General features: G+C 43.0%; 1 protein-coding gene and 1 pseudogene across 1 annotated transcript; both read right to left on the minus strand.

Annotated features, from left to right (window-relative positions):
• Positions 1 to 12,216: 12,216 nt before the first annotated feature.
• Positions 12,217 to 13,164, minus strand: LOC118079078 (olfactory receptor 14I1-like; annotated as a pseudogene).
• A 6,140-nt stretch (positions 13,165 to 19,304) lies between these two features.
• On the minus strand, positions 19,305 to 20,252 carry LOC132593135 (olfactory receptor 14A16-like). The gene has a single exon (XM_060282204.1). It carries the CDS (start codon positions 20,250 to 20,252, stop codon positions 19,305 to 19,307), a length of 948 nt encoding a protein of 315 aa, XP_060138187.1.
• Between the last annotated feature and the right edge of the window lie 2,654 nt (positions 20,253 to 22,906).

Raw genomic sequence — 22,906 nt, forward strand, 5'->3', positions numbered from 1 at the left:
CCGGTGCTATTTTTTTTGCGTCCTAGGCGAGATCACCTTCTGGCGCCCCCCCCCCCATTAATAAGAAATAAAATATAAAATAAATAAAAATGGAAAATAGAAAAAAATAGCGGCCTGAAGCCGCTCAACAGCTGACAGCCGCAGTGGAGGTGGCCCCAGGATCACGCTCCCCGTACAAAGCTTCGGAGGCGCGCGGGGAGCGCGAGCCTGGGGCCACCTCGCCGCACCTCTCAGCTGTTTTTTATTTTTTGTTTTTTTTATTTTTTTATCAAATCAGTTTTCCACTTTTACATCCATCAAAAATTATTTACTTTGTTGAATTTATCTTAGTGCTGCCAGTGTTTTCAGCTTTATAGTTCTTTCCCATACATTCAATAAATGTTTTCCACTCTTCTTTAAATATATGTTATTCTTGCTCTCTTATTCTATTTGTTAAATCTGCAAGTTCTGCATATTCTATCAACTTAAGTTACCACTCCTCTTTAGCTGGGACCTTGTTCACTTTCCATTTGGGGGCTAACAAAACATGGGCGCAGTTGTTGCATAAATATATAATCTTTTCTGACACCTAGAAATTTCTCTCTGGGTTATTCCCAAACGTCTAACAGTCACTTCTTAAACCACAGCAAATAAGCAACAACCTCATAGCAACAATGCACACATCATTCATTTTGAAAAGAAAGGCTGCTGTTTTAAGTACAGCAGCTTAAGGTAAAGGAAAAGGTAAAGGCACCCCTGACCATTAGTTCCAGTCGTGACAGACTCTGGGGTTGCAGCACTCATCTTGCTTTACTTGCCGAGGGAGCCGGCGTACAGCTTCCGGGTCATGTGGCCAGCATGACTAAGCCGCTTCTGGCGAACCAGAGCAGCACACGGAAATGCTGTTTACCTTCCCGCTGTAGCGGTACTTATTTATATACTTGCCCTTTGACTTGCTTTCGAACTGCTAGGTTGGCAGGAGCTGGGACTGAGTGGGAGCCATCGCCAACGACCTTCTGCTCAGCAAGCCCTAGGCTCTGTGGTTTAACCCACAGCGCCACCCGTGTCCCTACAGCAGCTTAACCCACAGCAGCTTAACACCATCATATAAGTCACTAAGTAAACTGTGAATAATTGTCATGTGTTAAATCAAAGAATCATAGTAGAGTTGGAAGGGACCATGAGGGTCATCTAGTCCAACCCCTTGCAATACAGGAATCTTTTGCCCAATGTAGGGCTTGAACCCAAAACCATGAGATTAAGTGTCTACCAACTAAGTCATGTTAGCATACGTTTTTCAGTTATTCTCCTATTGTTCATATTTCGATTAATCACAGGTGCCCTGTACACTTTGCTCAGGGGCAGGACTTGCAGAACTAAACTGTAGAATTTAATCATTACAGTCTTTCCCCAACTTGGTGCCCCCTAAGTGCTTTGCTCCCACTCATCCCCAAGCAGTATGACCAGCAGTCAGGTGTGGTGCGAGTTGGAGCCCCAAAAAATCAGGACAGCACAAGGCTGGGAGGGCAGATTTTAAAAGTCACATAACAAATGCTCAACAAGTACAGCACTGTTGCTTTAAAGTTTGGGATCACAAGTCCAGCTAGCCAAGGATAAGTCATTAACAAAGGTGCTGATTGCTGGTCATTAGCACAACAAAGAGGGAGAGACTCCTGGATCTGTGCCAAGCAGAGGTTGCCAAGGTGACCGGGTAGGGGAGTGATGTCACAGTAAGAGAGGACATAAGTGGGAAAAGGAAGAAATGGCAAGTACTCTCCCCACCTCCCGGAAAAAGTCCCAATGAGAAGGAGAGCTGAGAAAGAGAAGAGAAAGCAGCGCTCCGAGACCCTATATTTAAAGATGGGACAATCGCACACTCCGCAGGCACACACGAACCTTGGAATAGCAGCCTGAAGCTGCTCAACAGGTGACAGGCGCAGTGGAGGCGGCCCCAGGCAGCACGGGGGTCGTGGGCAGGCTGGCCAGCGCCCCCTCCATTGTGGCGCCCTACGCAGCTGCCTAGTTTGCCTAAACTGAAGCGACGGCCCTGTCTATAACCCGAGGTACCGCTGTACTGACCAACCTGATTTTTAGGATCTTTTCACCTAAGGTTCCAGAAATTCAACCATCAGAATACACTCTGCCACTAAACTGCACCATATATGAACACCCTGCTTTGGCCACCATCTGCAAGATATATTATGTTTAAGAAGCTCTTCTGAAACTGCTTTGTTGTTGTTTTTAATGTTTTTTTTTATTTATTTCAATTGTTAAAAACATACATATATTTACATACAAAAAGAAAAAAAGAAAACAGAAAAGCAATGTGTTACATGTTTTTCATCTCTATAATAAAAATGAAAAAGACAAAAAACTGAAAAAGGATACAGAAAAGAGAAAAACCTGAAGAAAGAAAAAAAAGTTACAAACAATGCATAAAATACCGGCAACTTCCAATAATATCCTATGTAACTTATGCAGCTCCTTATCGTCGTCCACAAAAGAAATCCTCTATTATCTATTTTTTTAACACTTCAACTTGGTTCGGCTTTAGTCTGCTTTGAGGTTTAATTACTTGATTGTTTTTATATATTCGTCAAAGATCCTCCATTCCTTTTTTATTTTTTGTCTTGTTTGTCCTCTAATTCTCCCAGTGGTTCTAGCTAGCTGTGAATATTATTTCATTAGTATTTGCCAATCTGTTATATTAGGAATGTTTCTGCTTTTCCAGTTTCTCGCGATCAGCACTCTCGAGGCTACAATACCGTACATTAATAGTTTCCTATTTACGTCTCCTATATCTTCCGGTATTATATTTAATAGGAACATTTTTGGTTTTTTCATAATCTTACATTTCAACATTTTCTTTAACTCTTCATAAATGTTCTCCCAATATGTTCTTATCTCTGCACATTTCCACCACATGTGCATTTGAGTTCCTATTTCTTTCTCACATCTCCAGCATTTAGGTGATTTGTTTTTATACATTTTAGCTAGTTTTTCAGGTGTCTGATACCACCTATACATCATTTTAAAGATGTTTTCCCGCAGGTTGTAGCACGCGGTAAATTTTAGATCTTTTTTTCCACAGCCTTTCCCACTGTTCTACGAGTATATTATGTCCCAAATCTTGGGCCCACTTTATCATTGATGGTTTAGTTTGTTCCTCTTTTAACTCCCATTCCAATAACAGGTCATACATGCGTGAAATCAACTTTTTATCATTGTGTATCAATTCTTTTTCAAATTTAGACTTCTCTTTTGCAATTCCCAATTTTTAGTCCTCCATAAATTTCTGATTTATTTGAAAATATTGCAGCCAACTCGTAAGGTACTTTTTGATTTCCTCATAATTTTTTTAACTTGGGTTCATTTTGTGTATTTTCCAATAACTCATGGTAGGTGGCGGTCTTTTCTTTCATATTTAGTTTTTTTAAAAAAAACCCTGTGGGCTTTAATTTTTTCATAAATCAAATATAAATGCCAGCCAAACCTATTTTCCGCTCCCTCTAGGTCTAGGATCTCTGGTTTTTCTAAAGTTATCCATTCTTTCAGCCAGACCAATCCGGCTGCTGCGTGATATAATTCCAAGTTAGGGAGGGAAAATCCCCCTCTCTCTTTTCTATCTGTCAGCAGCTGGTATTTAATTCTTGGCTTCTTGTTGTTCCACACAAACTTTGTTAGGTCTTTCTTCCACTCAGTGAAACACTTAATTCGTCCCAAGATTGGTATCGCTTGAAACAAATACATCAACCTTGGGAGTATATTCATTTTCACCACAGAGATTCTACCCCAGAGGGAAAGGTTTAATTTACTCCACTGTTCCATTCCTTTTTTGATTTCACTCCAGGCTTTTTTAATAATTGTCTTCATATAGGTTTAAACTTTTTGCTGTCATCCAAATACCTAAATATTTTACTTTCTTTTTAAGTTCTAGACCTGTCGTCTGTTTCAACTCTTCCCATTCCTTAAGGAAACTTAAATGCATCATCTTTTTGGTCACAGCAATGAAACCAGTTTTCTAAGAATTTTCAGTTTAATGGAACAAAAGGCTATACCAAATGAATGTGTTGTATTAAATATTATCGTGCAAAGTTCAAGTGTCCCATTCACAATGATATACTTCTGCTTATCCCATTGACTATCCCAGAGTTTGCTACAGTTGGACCAGACATTTTGCCTGAAAGACTTTTAAGGCCATAGGAAGGAAACCACCACCTTCCCTTCTAAATCAGGCATCTCCGAACTGCGGCCCTCCAGATGTTTTGGCCTACAACTCCCATGATCCCTAGCTGACAGGACCAGTGGTCGGGAAAGATGGGAATTGTAGTCCAAAACATCTGGAGGGCCGAAGTCTGGGGATGCTTGCTCTAAATAGTCTAAGAATGGCGTAAGCACTTCTTTCTGCTAAGGTGGCTGATGCGGTCTGATGTGCTGAGAATTTGGTGATGCCTAAGTTTTGGAAGTTCTTAGTTTGATCTATGGCATTTCCCTTCATATTCTAATTGTGTTTCCTAAAGGAGCGGCCAAAGCGGACAATTTTAGTTTTAGCAAAATTAATTGTTGGCAGTTTGGTGTTACATTGATCACTGAATTTCTCTAATGCTCGTTTCAAGCCAACTTTGGTTTGAGAAAGAAGTACAGTGGTGCCTCGCTTAACGAATGCCCTGTAAGACAAATTTTTCGCTAGATGAATGGATTTTGTGATCGGAGGTTGCCTTGCAAGATGACGAGGTTATCTATGGCCGCCGCTTTGTCTTGCGAAGCATGGCCATAGAAAAATGAACCTCCGACTGCAAAGTCCAGCGTGCAGCAAAAAATTGCCAGGGCTTTTTGCCACCTGCCTTCCCCTTGGCTTGGGGAAGGCAGTTGGCAAAACACCCCCACACCGCCGCACTTTGGCTCTGGATCTGTGCTTTCTATCGGCGGTGGGGTGGGGAGAGGAACGAAGGAGGAGAAAGGGCTGCTTTCTCCTCCTTCGTTCCTTTCCCCCCACCACCGACAGCAAGGACAGGTCCCGGGATCTGTGCTTTCTGTCTGGTGGGGTGGGGAGAGGAACGAAGGGGGAGAAAGGGCTGCTTTCTCCTCCTTCGTTCCTCCCCCCCCTGCCGCCACTGACAGCAAGGACAGGTCCCGGGATCTGTGCTTTCTGTCGGTGGTGGGAGGGGGAGAGGAACGAACAGATAGAAAGGGCTGCTTTCTCTCCGTTCGTTCCTCTCCCCTCACCACAGAAAGAAAGCACAGATCCCAGGACCTGTCCTTGCTGTCGGCGGCGGGAGGAGAGGAAGGAAGGAGGAGAAAGGGCTGCTTTCTCCTCCTTCGTTCCTCTCCCCCTGCCACCGACAGCAAGGACAGCAGTGGGGCTGTTGCCACCTGTCTGCCTGCCATCCAGGGAGCCAAGCGAGCAAGCGCCGCCACTGCCGCCAGTCCCCCGGAGCCCATAGGAACGCATTAATTAACTTTTAATCTGTTCCTATGGGAAACGGTGCCTCGCAAGACGAATTTTTCGTTGGATGAATTGACCGCCGGAACGAATTAAATTCGTCTTGCGAGGCACCACTGTACAGCGTCATCCGTGTACATTAAAATTGGAACTTTTCTATTCTGCAGCAGTTTCATTTCTAAATTGGTTTTTAAAAGCTGTATGTGCAGGACAATAATTGGAAAGGTGCTTTGACATTGTGGGAAATTGGGACTTCCGGTCTGTCACGCCGGCTAGAGGACGCAGGGACCTCGAGCTCCGAGGTCCCTGGAATCGCGGAGGGGGGGGGGAATCTCGCAGGGCGAGTGGATGATGCACAACAAGGATTTGAAAAGAAAGAACATGAGACCAATGAGCAACAAAGTGAAATGAAGATTCAAGAAAAGGAGGAGCCTGGAGGGACTGAAATTTGGAGATGTGTGATGGAGGGGTGGGAAATGCAGAAGGGGGGGGCAGAGGCCTGGATTTGGAAATCGGAAAGATGTGGTGTGGGATGAAAATACTAGTTAAGAGGTACTCAGGCTGGTTGAATAACGGTTTCTGAAATCTTGGCTTGTTAAAGGAAATGTTGGTCCAATTGGGGGAAAGACACCGGGGGAGGGGAAGGAGAGTGTTTTAAAGTATAATGTTACGATTTTGATTAGAGAAATGATTATATATAAAAATTGAATTTTCTGGAGGGAGAAAGAAGAATGGCTGGGGAAAGGAATTTTAGATTTGCATCAAATATTTTTGTGTTTGGATAGGTGTCTGGGCAGAGTGCTACCTTTCTTTCTCTCTTTGCTCGGAAGCACCTGGTGGCAGAGGGTGTTCTGACGGGGGAGGAAGGGGTGGAGGGAAACCCAGACACAAAGATGGATTTCCTTTGGAAGGCCGCACCTCACAGGTTCCTCTTGTGACAGGAGGGGACCCGTGGGGGGGGGCACGAAGGAGGAGGAGGATAAAGTGAATACCTTAAGGAAAAGATTCTGAATTAAGAATAGAAAATATGCCATAATTAAATTAAGAGACTAAGAAAACCAGGAAGAAGAGAATCGAGGTAGTCACAAATACAATGTTAGGAAAATAAGAATTGGAGAATTTTTAAATTATTTGTTTGTATGTTTGTGTGGAAGGATCAGCTGGGGGAAATCCAAAACTCAGTGCGCCTCCACCCCTGGCCTCCTGGTGGCAGGGGGCAGGGGGAGGCGGGGGGAGGACAAACTCAGCCTAAAAAGGGACCGCCTTCGACTCTCAACGCCTATCGGTCCTACTGGTGGCAGAAGTGGACTTGTGGGGGGAGGGAGAATAGAGGGACGGAGTATACATATTATGTTTTGCTTTGTTTTGTCTTGTTTATATTAAAATCAATTAAAATTATTATAAAAAAAGACATTGTGGGAAATTGCTCCCATTCATCCAAAACAACTGATTAGAATCAAAACTCCTCCGCCCCAATTAAAACTTTTCTAACAAACAGAAGAAAATAGTTAATATAAGCACTCTGTGGCTGATGCAGCATTCCAGACCAAACTGCATTTTGAAGAGAGCTCTTCCCTTCTGCCTATTGCAGACCCGTGTTCAGAGTGTGACTGGAAATGAAAAAAGTGACCAGCACCTCCAGATTTATATCAAAATAATAGAAAACTACTCAACCCCCTTAATCATTTTGACATACCTTTATATTTAAGAATTAGTTAACCCTCTAACTGCTTTAGGGTTCAATTTTCTGATGATATGAGAGGCCCTGCATTTCCCCAGCCAATCACTTTGCCTTTGTTGTGTTCCTTACTATGGAATATGTTACTGATTTTTTTTCCTTTATAAAGATTGCCGATGTTACAATAAAATTCACCTAATGTTGCATCAACTAATAGGGACAGCACACATGGGAAAGTGATTTATTCTGAGTTTTTTCGCCATCTTGGGATCTTACTCCCAAGAGTATAGCATTGCTGATCTGAAAACCTTGTTTAAACTCATCAAAGTAATGTTTCTTCTTCCACGTTAGTTGCAGATGAAAAGAAATAACATCTACAATATGTTCCTACACTATGTTTCTACAACATCTACAACATGTTCCTCAATGCATGAAGGGAATTTATGACTAGCATTATTTCAGATTCGTTTGATTATATTGTGCGGACAGGTGGAGTCCCCCCAACCCCAGGTGACCCCTGAGCAGAATAATGACTCAAGACAACATGTTATGGGATTAAAATTGGCCACAACTTTATTAAGATTCAGATGTAGGAAGACCTTGGCTCAGACATTGGGCATTATGCTTCCCCAGTCCCCAGCCAGGGTTATCCAGAATGTATGGGGTGTTGGAGAACATATCTTCAAGAAGAGAGAGCCCACGCCTGTTCGCTGCCGCTGGAAGGGGGAAAGCATGGACAACCACTCGGTGTATGGGCCATTGCCTCCCCCCAAGACCCCTTTAATGGGGGGGGGATCCTGATCTTTATGCCGCGAAGGGGGTAAGGTCACCGCAACACACCCCTCCCCTTTAGGAAGATAGCCAAAAGGAATTTGCCCAAGGAAAGAAACCACCACAGACGTGACGTATTGCTACAGGAAAGGCAATGCAGGAAAATTCCTTTCCGGCCCTTCGACAGAGACCCTGACGTAGCAGCGCCCATGCACCCGTGGGAGAAAAGGTTAACCTGCAAAAGAAAACTTCAATTAGGGTGTGGAGGGTGGGAGAAGCTCTGGAGCCAACTGCTGCTTGCAGGAAAGATTCAAATTCTATTGTGTGAGCTGGACAGTCCCTCCCCCTTACCTGGCCTGTCCCCTGGCAACACCTCCCCAGGCAGGATTGGACGATGGGCTGGGGTAGGCAGAGACCCCAGAGAGCCTGCTTGGAGAGGTGGTAACCAGATCTGAACTACCAGGTAGCCGCTCTGTGGTCCAAGGGGCTGCCCACGACTACACAAAAATTGCCCCCCGTATAGTGCGGGGAGCAGTCATTCAAATATTGTTGCCATTTCTATATAAAGATAGACTTCCATAGCAATCCATGTTGTGGTTAAGTTCCTGGTCGAATCATATATTGGACTGCCCATGAATATGACCTAGGAGCCTCAGTTAGTGCAGAACCTGCCGGCCAGAATTTATAAGAGGATGGCACTGAAACCTAACTTTGAATTCCCACTTCCCACTTTCTCTCGACCCCAAAAGAATTTTGATGATAGCCTGTTGCCAAGTGCTACTTAAATGGAGGTGCATTTTGTATTCCGTAAAGAGAGAGGATGCAATAAAGAGATATTTCCCAGAAACTTGGTTTGTTGAGGTCTCCTAACAGCTCTCATATCGTTCAGTAAATCAGACTTTCCAGGATTCTGTGGAGGAAAGCCATGGGTCTTGAAGGGTGTTATGAGAGCTTTAAATGTATGGTGTGGATGAGATGGTTGCATTTTTAATTTTAAAAAGATGGAGGTTATGTATTCTCATGTGTCAATTGTGCAGAAAGAAAAATGGGTATGAATGACCCATCAGGGCATAGCCAAGAACTCTGAAGTGTGGCCAGAATGTGATTGTTGTTGTTTAGTCATTTAGTCGTGTCCGACTCTTCGTGACCCCATGGACCATAGCACGCCAGGCACTCCTGTCTTGCACCGCCTCCCGCAGTTTGGTCAGACTCATGTTGGTAGCTTCGAGAACACTGTCCAACCATCTCGTCCGCTGTCGTCCCCTTCTCCTTGTGCCCTCAATCTTTCCCAACATCAGGGTATTTTCCAGGGAGTCTTCTCTTCTCATGATGTGGCCAAAGTATTGGAGCCTCAGCTTCACGATCTGTCCTTCCAGTGAGCACTCAGGGCTGATTTAGGTTTAAGGATTTAGATTTGGTGGACAGAGTGCCTGAAGAACTATGGATGGAGGCTCGTAACATTATACAGGAGGCAGCAACGAAAACCATCCCAAGGAGAAGGAAATGCAAGAAAGCAAAATGGCTGTCCAACGAGGCCTTACAAATAGCGGAGGAGAGGAGGCATGCAAAATGTAAGGGAGATAGGGAAAGATAGAGGAAACTGAATGCAGATTTCCAAAAAATAGCAAGGAGAGACAAGAGGGCCTTCTTAAATGAGCAATGCAAAGAAATAGAGGAAAACAATAGAATGGGGAAAACCAGAGATCTGTTCAAGAAAATTGGAGATATGAAAGGAACATTTCGTACAAAGATTACCATAATAAAGGACAAAAGTGGTAAGGACCTAACAGAAGCAGAAGGCATCAAGAAGAGGTGGCAAGGATACATAGAGGAATTATACCAGAAAGATATGGAGGTCTCGTACACCTCAGGTAGTGTGGTTGCTGACCTTGAGCCAGACATCTTGGAGAGTCAAGTCAAATGGGCCTTAGAAAGCACTGCTAACAACAAGGCCAGTGGAAGTGATGATATTCCAGCTGAACTATTTAAAATTTTAAAAGATGGTGCTGTTAAGGTGCTACACCCAATATGCCAGCAAGTTTGGAAAACTCAGCAATGGCCAGAGGATTGGAGAAGATCAGTCTACATCCCAATTCCAAAGAAGGGCAGTGCCAAAGAATGCTCCAACTACCGCACAATTGCGCTCATTTCACACGCTAGCAAGGTTATGCTTAAAATTCTACAAGGCAGGCTTAGGCAAGTATGTGGACCGAGAACTCCCAGAAGTGCAAGCTGGATTTCGAAGGGGCAGAGGAACCAGAGACCAAATAGCAAACATGCGCAGGATTATGAAGAAAGCTAGAGAGCTCCAGAAAAATGTCTACTTCTGCTTCATTGATTATGCAAAAGCCTTTGACTGTGTCGACCACAGCAAACTATGGCAAGTTCTTAAAAGAATGGGAGTGCCTGATCACCTCATCTGTCTCCTGAGAAATCTCTATGTGGGACAAGAAGCTACAGTTAGAACTGGATATGGAATAACTGATTGGTTCAAAATTGGGAAAGGAGTACGACAAGGTTGTATATTGTCTCCCTGCTTATTTAACTTATATGCAGAATTCATCATGCGAAAGGCCGGACTAGATATATGCCGGAAGAAATATCAACAACCTCAGGTATGCAGATGACACAACCTTGATGGCAGAAAGTGAGGAGGAATTAAAGAACCTTTTAATGAGGGTGAAAGAGGAGAGCGCAAAATATGGTCTGAAGCTCAACATCAAAAAAACCAAGATCATGGCCACTGGTCCCATCACCTCCTGGCAAATAGAAGGGGAAGAAATGGAGGCAGTGAGAGATTGTACTTTCTTGGGCTCCTTGATCACTGCAGATGGTGACAGCAGTCACGAAATTAAAAGACGCCTGCTTCTTGGGAGAAAAGCAATGACAAACCTAGACAGCATCTTAAAAAGCAGAGACATCACCTTGCCTACAAAGGTCCGTATAGTTCTGTACCAAAGAAAGAGGGAAAAAGGAGGACTGATGGCAAAGGGAAATAAAACATTCCCAGAAAAAAACTATCCAAGCATCAACCAGTTCTACTGTTTTCCCAGGCTTATTTCATTTTTGTCTTACAAAGAAACTTTGCAATCCCACTTCTATTGCCCCCACCTCCGGGAACAAGGCTCAATTTAAGAAGGTGAACAAGCTGAATAAAACAATGTTCTGGGATTTTTTAAAATGACCACAACTTTATTGATTTCACATGTAGGTAGGATTAACATAGGCATTGGGTGTTGGAGGACTGAGGTATTACAAGGTCGATCATGGGACACATGGATCTATTGTTCCATTTTGCTCTGTACATAGGACTTACCAATGAATATGACCTAGGAGCCTCAGTTAGTGCAGAACAAAACTGCCAGAATTCAAATTAGTCCAACCAGATGTAGTTCTATTATTCCAGTTGTAAGACAATTTCGCAGAAACCTACCTTTGAATTGCAACTTTCTATACCAGGCATCCCCAAACTTCGGCCCTCCAGATGTTTTGGACTACAATTCCCATCATCCCTGACCACTGGTCCTCTTACCTGGGGATCATGCCAGTTGTACGCCAAAACATTTGGAGGGCCACAGTTTGGGGATGCCTGTACTATACCGTTCTCTCAACCCCAAAAGAACTTTTGCCGAGTGCTACCTAAATAGAGGTGCATTTTGTATACAGCACAGAGAGAGGATATACTAAAGAGATATTTCCCAAAATCTTGGTTTGTTGAGGTCTCCTAACAGCTATTGTTCAGTAAATCAGACTTTCCAGGATTCTGTGGAGGAAAGCCATGGTTCTTGAAGGGTGTTAAGAGTGCTTTAAATGTATGGTGTGGATGAGATGATAGTATTGCCCCCACCTCTGGGAACAAGGCCCAATTTAAGAAGGTGAACAAAGTGAACAAGAAAATGTTATGGGATTTTTTAAAAAAAAATATGGCCACAACTTTATTGATTTCAGATGTAGGTAGGATTTAGCATAGGCATTGGACACATATCCCTCTCAGCCCCCTGTTGGAGGACTAAGGCTTGATGGGGTCGTTCATGGGATATATGACTCCATTGCAAGGCGCATGTGAACAAATTACAGAGACATGGAGAATAAAGTTGATGCATTAGGGAGAATTTGTGACAAAGTTGCCTGAAATGCATAGAGCCATTGTTCCATTTTGCTCTATATTATATGCACGAACTTCCAGTGGCTCTCTGGGCCTTCAGACAGGTCGTCATTCCTTGCCCTGCTTGGAGATGGCAAGTTTTAAAGTAGGAGCTGCATTCATGCTAAACAGATGTTCTACAACAGATTATAGGGGAAAATTCACATACAAAAGGTGATCGTAAAGCACCCACATGCCTTCTTATAGAATTCTGGATATAGTTTTAGAAGAATGCCGCACATCTAAGAGTTTCCATAAGGTGGTCTTGATCTCTTTGTTTCTCATGCTGTAGATGAATGGATTCAATGTGGGAGGAATTATGGAGTACACCACAGCAAAAGCTATATCTAGATCAGAAAAAGCTTCACTGGGAGGCCTTGTATGAGCAAACAATCCAGTAAACATGAACAAAGAGACAACAGTGAGGTGGGGGAGGCAAGTGGAAAGCGCTTTTTTCTTACCATGGACAGAAGGGATTTTGCGCACTGTAGAAAAGATCTCCATGTATGTTACGATGATGAAAATGAAACAACCAAGTGCTATACTAAAGCTTAGCACAATAACTCATACTTCCACTAAGTAAAAGTTGGAACACGAGAGCTTCAATAACTTTGGGATTTCACAGAAGAATTGATTGACAGCATTAGAACAAAACGTGTTGGCAAAGGTGCTCCCAGTATGTAATATGGCATAAAGAAGGCTAAAAATCCACACAATGGCTACCATTCGAATGCAGGCTCCTTTGTGCATAATTGTCTCATAGTGGAGTGGGTTGCAAATGGCCACATATCGGTCATGTGCCATTATAGTTAGCAGAGCATAGTCAGATGCTCCAAATAAGACATAAAAGAAAACTTGAGCAACACATCCAAAATATGAAATAAATCTGCAATTTAGGAGAGAAATCGCCATTGATTTGGGTACCAGGACTGAAACTGTTCCAAGGTCCATGATGGCCAAATTCAGTAGAAAGAAATACATGGGTGTGTGAAGATGATGATCAAAAGCAATAGCAGTAGCAATAAGAAGATTCCCTATTATTGCTGTTAAGTACAATACCAGAAATACAAAGAAGTGTAAGATTTGCAGATCTCGAACGTCTGAAAATTCCAGCAGCAGAAAGGCAGACATGGATGTAAGATTGTGCATATTGTTCACATGCTGCCTGTACAAGGAAGAAATCAAGAATTGGTAACATATAAATATTGATTAACCAGTTTGATTTAAACAGAGCTCCTTTAATTTAACATTCAATGGTATCTCATTTTCTTTGTTTAATTCCTGTTGGGAAAACAATATGATGGTTCTTTGTCCACTCACTATGTACACTTATTCCCCTTCTACACCTTTTGTAAAGCCTCTTCTCATCCCCGAGGGGAGGGGTTGCGAGCTGGTCTCACTTCCCACGCTTCGCAGGGGGTCTGGATAGGCCACTGTGTCACAGAGTCCCTGGCCTGTGTCATGCCCGCAGTCAGCCAATACGGCTGGCTGGGGGGGGGGCGTGGTTTGCCGCTCTTAAACGAGCGCAGGACTGTGGCTCAGTCTGTTTGTTTCCTGGACACATGGATCTCCCTCCCTCCCTCTTATTTTCATGCATTCAACACCTGACCTTGCTATGGACCTCGTTTGGTCACCTGTTGAAGGGGCCTGGTAGGATTTTTTCCCCCACTTGGCAGATTGGTACCAGCCATTTGGTTTTCCGCCTACCTTGTAGCAAATCGAGACAACATTGTAAGGTTTGGTGGTTAGGCATTGGAAAATGCATTGTGTGTTGGAGGGGAGATATTGGCCATCACCTACCCCTCCCCTTGAATGGTATTCCGTTAAAGGAATCCAGTGGTGGTGACTCTAGGAGAAAGCTTCTGGTTAACTTGCATCAACAAGCTCCCCCTACAGCTTGTTAACCCTTGTGTAACTTCCTGCAGAGCAGGCAGGAGTCAAATATAGTCGGTTCGGATCCAATGCCTAAGCCAACACCACTCACCTTATGTAACCAATAAAGTTGTGGCCTTTTTTACCTCATTAACCTAAAATGCTTGTGCCAATTTGTTTTATTTTAGCATAAAGTGGGGGACGGGGCCCTCGACTCACAATTGTTTGCATTGCAACTTGATTCTATATCCCTCAAGCCATCCCTTGGCATCTGTGCATTAGATGGAACATCAGATAGAGAAGCTACTTACACACCCTTCTATGTGTTGCATAGGGGCTCACTACTCAGTTTTGGGTCCTAATTATGCAGGTTTTTGCAGCAGCTGGAGGACAACATGCACACATACACATATAGCTTGTACCCCCCCCCCCTTTAATCCACATTTCCCACAGATCTCTAGCAAAATCTGCAAAAAAATAACCCATTGTTCATCTGCAGTCACTGTAGCATTTATTTGAGCAAGCACTGAGCAAAAGCTAGATAGAACAGAGAGCAAACAGCAGCAAAGTACTGAGAGCACAGAGGTGGATTTGTGCTATGTGACCTGCCTCTTTGCTAATCTGCTACCTTCATATGTGGTTTAAGATGCTGTCCTATATCTAGTCTTTAAGAAGGGAATGGAGTGTGGGGAGGAAGTCATCCTTCATCTCAGCCAGCAAAAGGTCTTAGATCAACCCTGACTGGCTTATCTGAGTTTCTCTTGCCAAAAGCAACAAAAAAGGGGGTGAAAGAATAACAGCCCAAGAGCAATGTTGGGGGAGAAATAGGGAATGATGAATATCAATATGAAAATAATAGATTTATGACCATAGGTTGCTTTATATTCACTGTTCAAAAATTAAAACTTACATTGGCTCTTTAAGAACAGCTGTGGTTCTTTGTGGGTAGGTGAAGTTATCCGGCTGGATTTCCCCAGCCACTCTGGGCGGCTTCCAACAAAGATTAAAATACATTAAAATGTCACACATTAAAAATTTCCCTAAACAGCTATTGATCATTACTAGTCATCCATTCACAGAGTCATCTGAAAATTCTTCCAGGAGGTGACAATACATCCTAAACAGGTTGCCATATTTCCCCACTGGACAATTATTCAAGAATAGACTGTACTTTACAATGTACACTCACTTTCAACAAACATTTTAAAGAACTGCCTAGTGAACAGCAATCTTTTCCTCCATACAATTCCCCAATTATTGACAGTACATTAATATTGTTAACTCTGACCAGTCATACCTGTCTTAAATCTAGATTTAACATGCTGAATAGCTTATTGTCTTTCCCAGATCCAGTTCCAAATAAATTTTGGGGGGTAGGCTACTTCAATTAGGGTTTTAAAAATTAAAATAAATTAACAAGTTAGACATTCTGTAAAGTAGAACAGTGTAAGGATCTCTGTGTCATTATTCTTATACATGAGAGTACTTGTAACTCAATAGACCTCGGCCAATAAAATGAGATGAGCGCTGCTACCTTATTTCCCTCCAGCTGCATTGGGGTACAAAGTACTGAAAATTGAAAGTCTATGCATTTCCCAACCAAATACCTTTAACTTTCCTGTGGCTCTTCTGTATGCAGAAGAAGCAACTGATTTTTACCTTTAATAGCCACTAAATGTTGCATCAGCTAACGACAACAGACATGGGAAGGTGTGTTATTTTAAGTCTGTTTTGCCATCTTGGGATCTTACTCCCAAGAGTGCAGCAGAACTGATCGGAAAACATTGTTTACATTCCTCAGATGGATCTTGTAGCATAGAAATACAATCAATCAAATCAAAATATCACAATTGCTTCCATGTTTCAATTTATTATTGACTTGGTACTGGCCATGCTTCCTTGGAAATTGGAAATGTGTTGTTTTATAATATCCGCACAATGTTGTCCTCATAAAAAGGAGGGCTGCACTTTTCCCTCCTATAATATTTCTGTGGTAAAATCTGCTAAAACATTTTTTTAAGAATACCCACCATACATATGCCTCTCTTGCCTCATCCCTGCTCCCTATCTCTTGGGAATTGGCAAATGACCCTGCCCGATTGAAAAAGTAGCAAGACAGCCAGACCAGGACTCCAGGAGGCAAAATTCATGTGCATGCATTGGGCTTCTCCTGTGACACATGTGCCTCTACTACTGCATTGCAGCATTTCTTTGAATCCTAGCTGGAAGAGTGAGCAAGCAGCAGTGAAGTATAAGAAGACAGAGCTAGATTTGTGCTATGGCCATGGGCGTAGGCAGGGGGGCAGGAGGGGGCAATTGCCCCCCCTAGAAGCAGGGCCGCTGGCCAGCCTGCCCCGCTGCCCGCCCGGTGCCATCTCCCTTCTCCCTGGCTTGCTGTGCAGCGGGCGGAGGGAAAGCCAGGCAACCACTTTGCGTGGCTCTGGGGCTTTCCCTCCACCTGCCCCGGCGATTGCAGAGGGGGAGGAGGGGATCGGAGCATCCCGATTTCGGGCTGATCCTGGCTCCCCCTTGCCCCTTTCACAGAAGTACCACCACAGACTCTGCATGAAGAGCTTCTGTAAGGAGTTTGTTTTTAATGCATTATTCTTTCTGTCACTTGAGTGATGTGTTTTGGGAGCTGCGATGACCTGAGTTTGTCTCACTTTTAATAGGTTTCACTGTGGGACCTCTACTAATATTGTTTGCAGCACCAGGCACTCAGTTAGCTGCAATGCAGAAGTACTCCCACTTTCATATGGTTTGCTTATTTAATCTTTATATAGGACCACTAAGAAAAGTTTTGCCTCAATAAATTGCCTATTTAAATGCTCTAGTAATGACGATGGTGATCATCTTAGAAGATGCTGTACACAGGTGAGGGGAAATGTTCAGCCAAGGTCTGTATTCACCCTTCGCCTCTAGAGTCACATGCCAGCATCTCTAAAATCTCTTGTATACAACATTTACATGTACTATACACAAAACGCACACAAAACACACATGCATACACATACCCCTCTTCATTGGGGAGATGCCACCTGTAAGAGATGGTTAAAACTCCCAGGAATGGAGATATGTGGACCCGTGTTCAGAGTGTGACTGGAAATGAAAAAAGTGGCCAGCACCTCCAGATTTATATCAAAATAATAGAAAACTACTCAACCCCCTTAATCATTTTGACATACCTTTATATTTAAGAATTAGTTAACCCTCTAACTGCTTTAGGGTTCAATTTTCTGATGATATGAGAGGCCCTGCATTTCCCCAGCCAATCACTTTGCCTTTGTTGTGTTCCTTACTATGGAATATGTTACTGAATTTTTTTCCTTTATAAAGATTGCCGATGTTACAATAAAATTCACCTAATGTTGCATCAACTAATAGGGACAGCACACTTGGGAAAGTGATTTATTCTGAGTTTCTTTTGCCATCTTGGGATCTTACTCTCAAGAGTGTAGCATTGCTGATCTGAAAACCTTGTTTAAACTCATCAAAGTAATGTTTCTTCTTCCATGTTAGTTGCAGATGAAAAGAAATAACATCTACAATATGTTCCTACACTATGTTTCTACAACATCTACAACATGTTCCTCAATGCATGAAGGGAATTTATGACTAGCATTATTTCAGATTCGTTTGATTATATTGTGCGGACAGGCGGAGTCCCCCCAACCCCAGGTGACCCCTGAGCAGAAAAATGACTCAAGACAACATGTTATGGGATTAAAATTGGCCACAACTTTATTAAGATTCAGATGTAGGAAGACCTTGGCTCAGACATTGGGCATTATGCTTCCCCAGTCCCCAGCCAGGGTTCTGGGAGGCTTTGGGGTTATCCAGAATGTATGGGGTGTTGGGCTGGCTCCTGTTCGCTGCCGCTGGAAGGGGGAAAGCATGGACAACCACTTGGTGTATGGGCCATTGCCTCCCCCCAAGACCCCTTTAATCGAGGGGGGGGACCCTGATCTTTATGCCGCAAAGGAGGTAAGGTCACCGCATCACACCCCTCCCCTTTAGGAAGATAGCCAAAAGGAATTTGCCCAAGGCCTGAAACAGCCACAGTATTGCTGTATTGCTACAGGAAAGGCAATGCAGGAATATTCCTTTCCGGCCCTTTCGACAGCGACCCTGCCGTAGCAGTGCCCATGCACTCATGGGAGAAAAGGTTAACCTGCAAAAGAAAACTTCAATTAGGGTGTGGAGGGTGGGAGAAGCTCTGGAGTCTACTGCTGCTTGCAGGAAAGATTCAAATCCTATTGTGTGAGCTGGACAGTCCCTCCCCCTTACCTGGCCTGTCCCCTGGCAACACCTCCCCAGGCAGGATTGGACAATGGGCTGCGGTAGGCGGAGACCCCAGAGAGCCTGCCTGGAGAGGTGGTGACCAGATCTGAACTACCAGGTAGCCGCTCTGTGGTCCAAGGGGCTGCCCACGACCACACAAAAATTGCCCCCCGTATAGTGCGGGGAGCAGTCATACAAATATTGTTGCCATTTCTAGATAAAGATAGACTTCCATAGCAATCCATGTTGTGGTTAACTCCTGGTCGAATCATATATTGGATTATACATAGGACTGCCCAGGAATATGACCTAGGAGCCTCAGTTAGTGCAGAACTTGGCTGCCAGAATTTATAAGAGGATGGTACAGAAACCTACCTTTGAATTCCCACTTCCCATATCATTCTCTCGACCCCAAAAGAATTTTGATGACAGCCTGTTGCCAAGTGCTACCTAAATGGAGGTGCATTTTGTATTCCGTAAAAAGAGAGGATGCAATAAAGAGATATTTCCCAGAAACTTGGTTTGTTGAGGTCTCCTAACAGCTCTCATATTGTTCAGTAAATCAGACTTTCCAGGATTCTGTGGAGGAAAGCCATGGGTCTTGAAGGGTGTTAAGAGTGCTTTAAATGTATGGTGTGAATGAGATGATACTATTGCCCCCACCTCTGGGAACAAGGCCCAATTTAAGAAGGTGAACAAAGTGAACAAGAAAATGTTCTGGGATTTTTTTAAAAAAATGGCCACAACTTTATTGATTTCAGATGTAGGTAGGATTTAGCATAGGCATTAGACATATATCCCTCTCAGCCCCCTGTTGGAGGACTAAGGCTTGAAGGGGTCGTTCATGTGATATATGGCTCCATCACAAGAGTCATGCAGAATAAAATTGACGCATTAGGGAGAATTTGTGTCAAAGTTGCCTGAAATGCATAGAGCCATTGTTCCATTTTGCTCTGTATTATATGCACGAACTTCCAGGGGCTCTCTGGGCCTTCAGACAGGTTGTCATTCCTGCCCTGCTCGGAGATGCCAAGTTTTAAACTAGGAGCTGACTTCATGCAAAACAGATATTCCACAACAGATAATAGGGGAAAATTCAAATACAGAAGGTGATCGTAAAGCACCCACATCCCTTCTTATATAATTCTGGATATAGTTTTAGAAGAATGCCACACATCTAAGAGTTTCCATAAGGCGGTCTTGATCTCTTTGTTTCTCATGCTGTAGATGAATGGATTCAATGTGGGAGGAATTATGGAGTACACCACAGCAAAAGCTATATCTAGATCAGAAGAAGCTTCACTGGGAGGCCTTGTATAAGCAAACACTCCAGTGAACAGTAAGACAGAGACAACAGTGAGGTGAGGGAGGCAAGTGGAAAGCGCTTTTTTCTTACCATGGACAGAAGGGATTTTGCGCACTGTAGAAAAGATCTTCATGTAAGTTATGATGATGAAAACGAAACATCCAAATCCTATACTACAGCTTAGCACAATAACTCCAACTTCCACTAAGTAAAAGTTAGAACAGGAGAGCTTCAATAACTTTGGGATTTCACAGAATAATTGATTCACAGCATTAGAACAAAACGTGTTGGCAAAGGTGATCCCAGTATGTAATGTGGCATAAAGAAGACCTACAATCCACACAATGGCTACCATTCGAATGCAGGCTCCTTTGTGCATAATTGTCTCATAGTGGAGTGGGTTGCAAATGGCCACATATCGGTCATGTGCCATTATAGTTAGCAGAGCATAGTCAGATGCTCCAAATAAGAGATGAAAGAAAACTTGAGCAACACATCCAAAATACGAAATAAATCTGCAATTTAGGAGAGAAATCGCCATTGATTTGGGTACCAGGACTGAAACTGTTCCAAGGTCCATGATGGCCAAATTCAGTAGAAAGAAATACATGGGTGTGTGAAGATGATGATCAAGAGCAATAGCAGTAGCAATAAGAAGATTCCCTATTATTGCCGTTAAGTACAATACCAGAAATACAAAGAAGTGTAAGATTTGCAGATCTCGAACGTCTGAAAATTCCAGCAGCAGAAAGGCAGACATGGATGTAAGATTGTGCATTTTCTTCACATGCTGCCTGTACAAGGAAGAAATCAAGAATTGGTAACATATAAATATTGATTAACCAGTTTGATTTAAACAGAGCTCCTTTAATTTAACATTCAAATGCATCTCATTTTCCTTTGTTTAATTCCCGTTGGGAAAACAATATGATGGTTCTTTGTCCACTCACTATGTCTGCTCATTCCCCTTCTACACCTTTTGCAAAGCCTCTCATCTTCCCCGAGGGGAGGGGTTGTGAGTGGATCTCGCTTCCCACGCTTCGCAGGGGGTCTGGATAGGCCACTGTGTCAGAGAGTCCCTGGCCTGTGTCATGCCCGCAGTCAGCCAATACGGCTGGCTGGGGGGGGGGCGTGGTTAAATGAGTGCAGGACTGTGGCTCAGCCTGTTTGTTTCCTGGACACATGGATATCCCTCCCTTCCTCCCTCCCTCTTATTTTCATGCATTCAACACCTGACCTTGAAGGGTATTCCGTTAAAGAAATCCGGTGGTCATGGTTCCTGTCTGATGCCCAGGTGGTGGCGACGGCCATGGCTCGGCCCTCTGGTGACTCTAGGAGAAAGCTTCCAGTTGATTTGCATCAACCAGCTCCTCCTACAGGTTGTTAACCCTTGTGTGACTTCCTGCAGAGCAGGCAGGAGTCAAATATAGTCAGTTCGGATCCAATGCCTAAGCCAACACCACTCATGTTATGTAACCAATAAAGTTGTGGCATTTTTTAGCTTATTAACCTAAAATGCTTGTGTCAATTTTTATTATTTTAGCATAAAGCAGGGGACTGGGCCTCGACTCACAAATGTTTGCATTGCAACATGATTCTATATTCCTCAAGCCATCCCTTGGCACCTGTGCATCAGAAAGAGAAGCTACTTGCACACACTTATATGTGTTGCATAGGGGCTCACTACGCAGTTATGGGTCCTAATTATGCAGGCTTTTGCAGCAGCTGGAGAAAAACATGCATACAAAGTACACATATAGCCTGCCCCCCCCTTTAATCCACATTTTCCACAGAAGATCTCTTGCAAAATCTGCAAAAAAATAACCCATTGTTCATCTGCAGTCACTGCAGCATTTATTTGAGCAAGCACTGAGCAAAAGCTAGATAGAACAGAGAGCAAACAGCAGCAAAGTACTAAGAGCACAGAGGTGGATTTGTGCTATGTGACCTGCCTCTTTGCTAATCTGCTACCTTCATATGTGGTTTAAGATGCTGTCCTATTGCTAGTCTTTTAGTCTTTAAGAAGGGAATGGAGTGTGGGGAGGAAGTCATCCTTCATCTCAGCCAGCAAAAGGTCTTGGATCAACCCTGACTGGCTCATCTGGGTTTCTATTCCCAAAAGCAACAAAAAAAGTGGCGAAAGAGTAACAGCTCAAGAGCAATGTTGGGGGAGAAATAGGGAATGATGAATATCAACATGAAGAATAATAGATTTATGACCATAGGTTGCTTTGTATTCACTGTTCAAAAATTAAAACATACCTTGGCTCTTTAAGAACAGCTGCAGTTCTTTGTGAGTAGGTGAGGTTATCCGGCTGGATTTCCCCAGCCACTCTGGGCGGCTTCCAACAAAGATTAAAATACATTAAAATGTCACACATTAAAAACTTCCCTAAACAGCCGTTGATCATGACTAGTCATACATTCACAGAGTCATCTGAAAATTCTTCCAGGAGGTGACAATACATCCTAAACTGGTTGCCATATTTCCCCACTGGACAATTATTCAAGAATAGACTGTACGTTACAATGTACAGTCACTTTCAACAAACATTTTAAAGAACTGCCTAGTGAACAGCAATCTTTTCCTCCATACAATTCCCCAATTATTGACAATACATTAATATTGTTAACTCTGACCAGTCATACCTGTCTTAAATCTAGATTTAACATGCTGAATAGCTTATTGTCTTTCCCAGATCCAGTTCCAAATAAATTTTGGGGGGTAGGCTAGTTCAATTAGTTTTTTTTAAAAAAAATAACAAGTTAGACATTTTGTAAAGTAGAACAGTGTAAGGATCTCTGTGTCATTATTCTTATACATGAGAGTACTTGTAACTCAATAGACCTTGGCCAATAAAGCGAGATGAGTGCTGCTACCCCCTATTCAGTCATGGCTGGATCTAATGGTCAGGGGTTTCTTTACCTTTACCTTTACTTGTAGCTCAATAGACGACTGGAAATGAAAATGGTGACCAGCATTCCTAGATTACTTCAAAGCAACAGAAAACTACTCAACCCCCCCTTTAAATCATTTTAAAATACATTTACTTGTAAGAACTAATTTCCGTCCAGCTGCATTGGGGTACAAAGTACTGAAAAATGGAAAGTCTATGCATTTTCCCAACTAAATACTTTTAACCTTCCTGTGGCACTTCTGTATGCAGAAGAAGCAACTGATTTTTACCTTTAATAGCCACTAAATGTTGCATCAGCTAACGACAACAGACATGGGAAGGTGTGTTATTTTAAATCTGTTTTTCCATCTTGGGATCTTACTCCCAAGAGTGCAGCACAGCTGATCGGAAAACACTGATTACATTCTTCAGATGGATCTTGTAGCATAGAAATACAATCAATCAAATCAAAATAACGCAATTGCTTCCATGTTTCAATTTATTATTGACTTGGTACTGGCCATGCTTCCTTGGA

The sequence above is a fragment of the Zootoca vivipara genome, chromosome 13 (assembly GCF_963506605.1).
Source record: "Zootoca vivipara chromosome 13, rZooViv1.1, whole genome shotgun sequence".
In the NCBI taxonomy this organism is placed as follows: Eukaryota; Metazoa; Chordata; class Lepidosauria; order Squamata; family Lacertidae; genus Zootoca; species Zootoca vivipara.

Bases quoted from the DNA above. Each gene is read 5' to 3' on its own strand.
- LOC132593135 (XM_060282204.1), bottom strand. From the start codon at position 20,252: ATGCACAATCTTACATCCATGTCTGCCTTTCTGCTGCTGGAATTTTCA.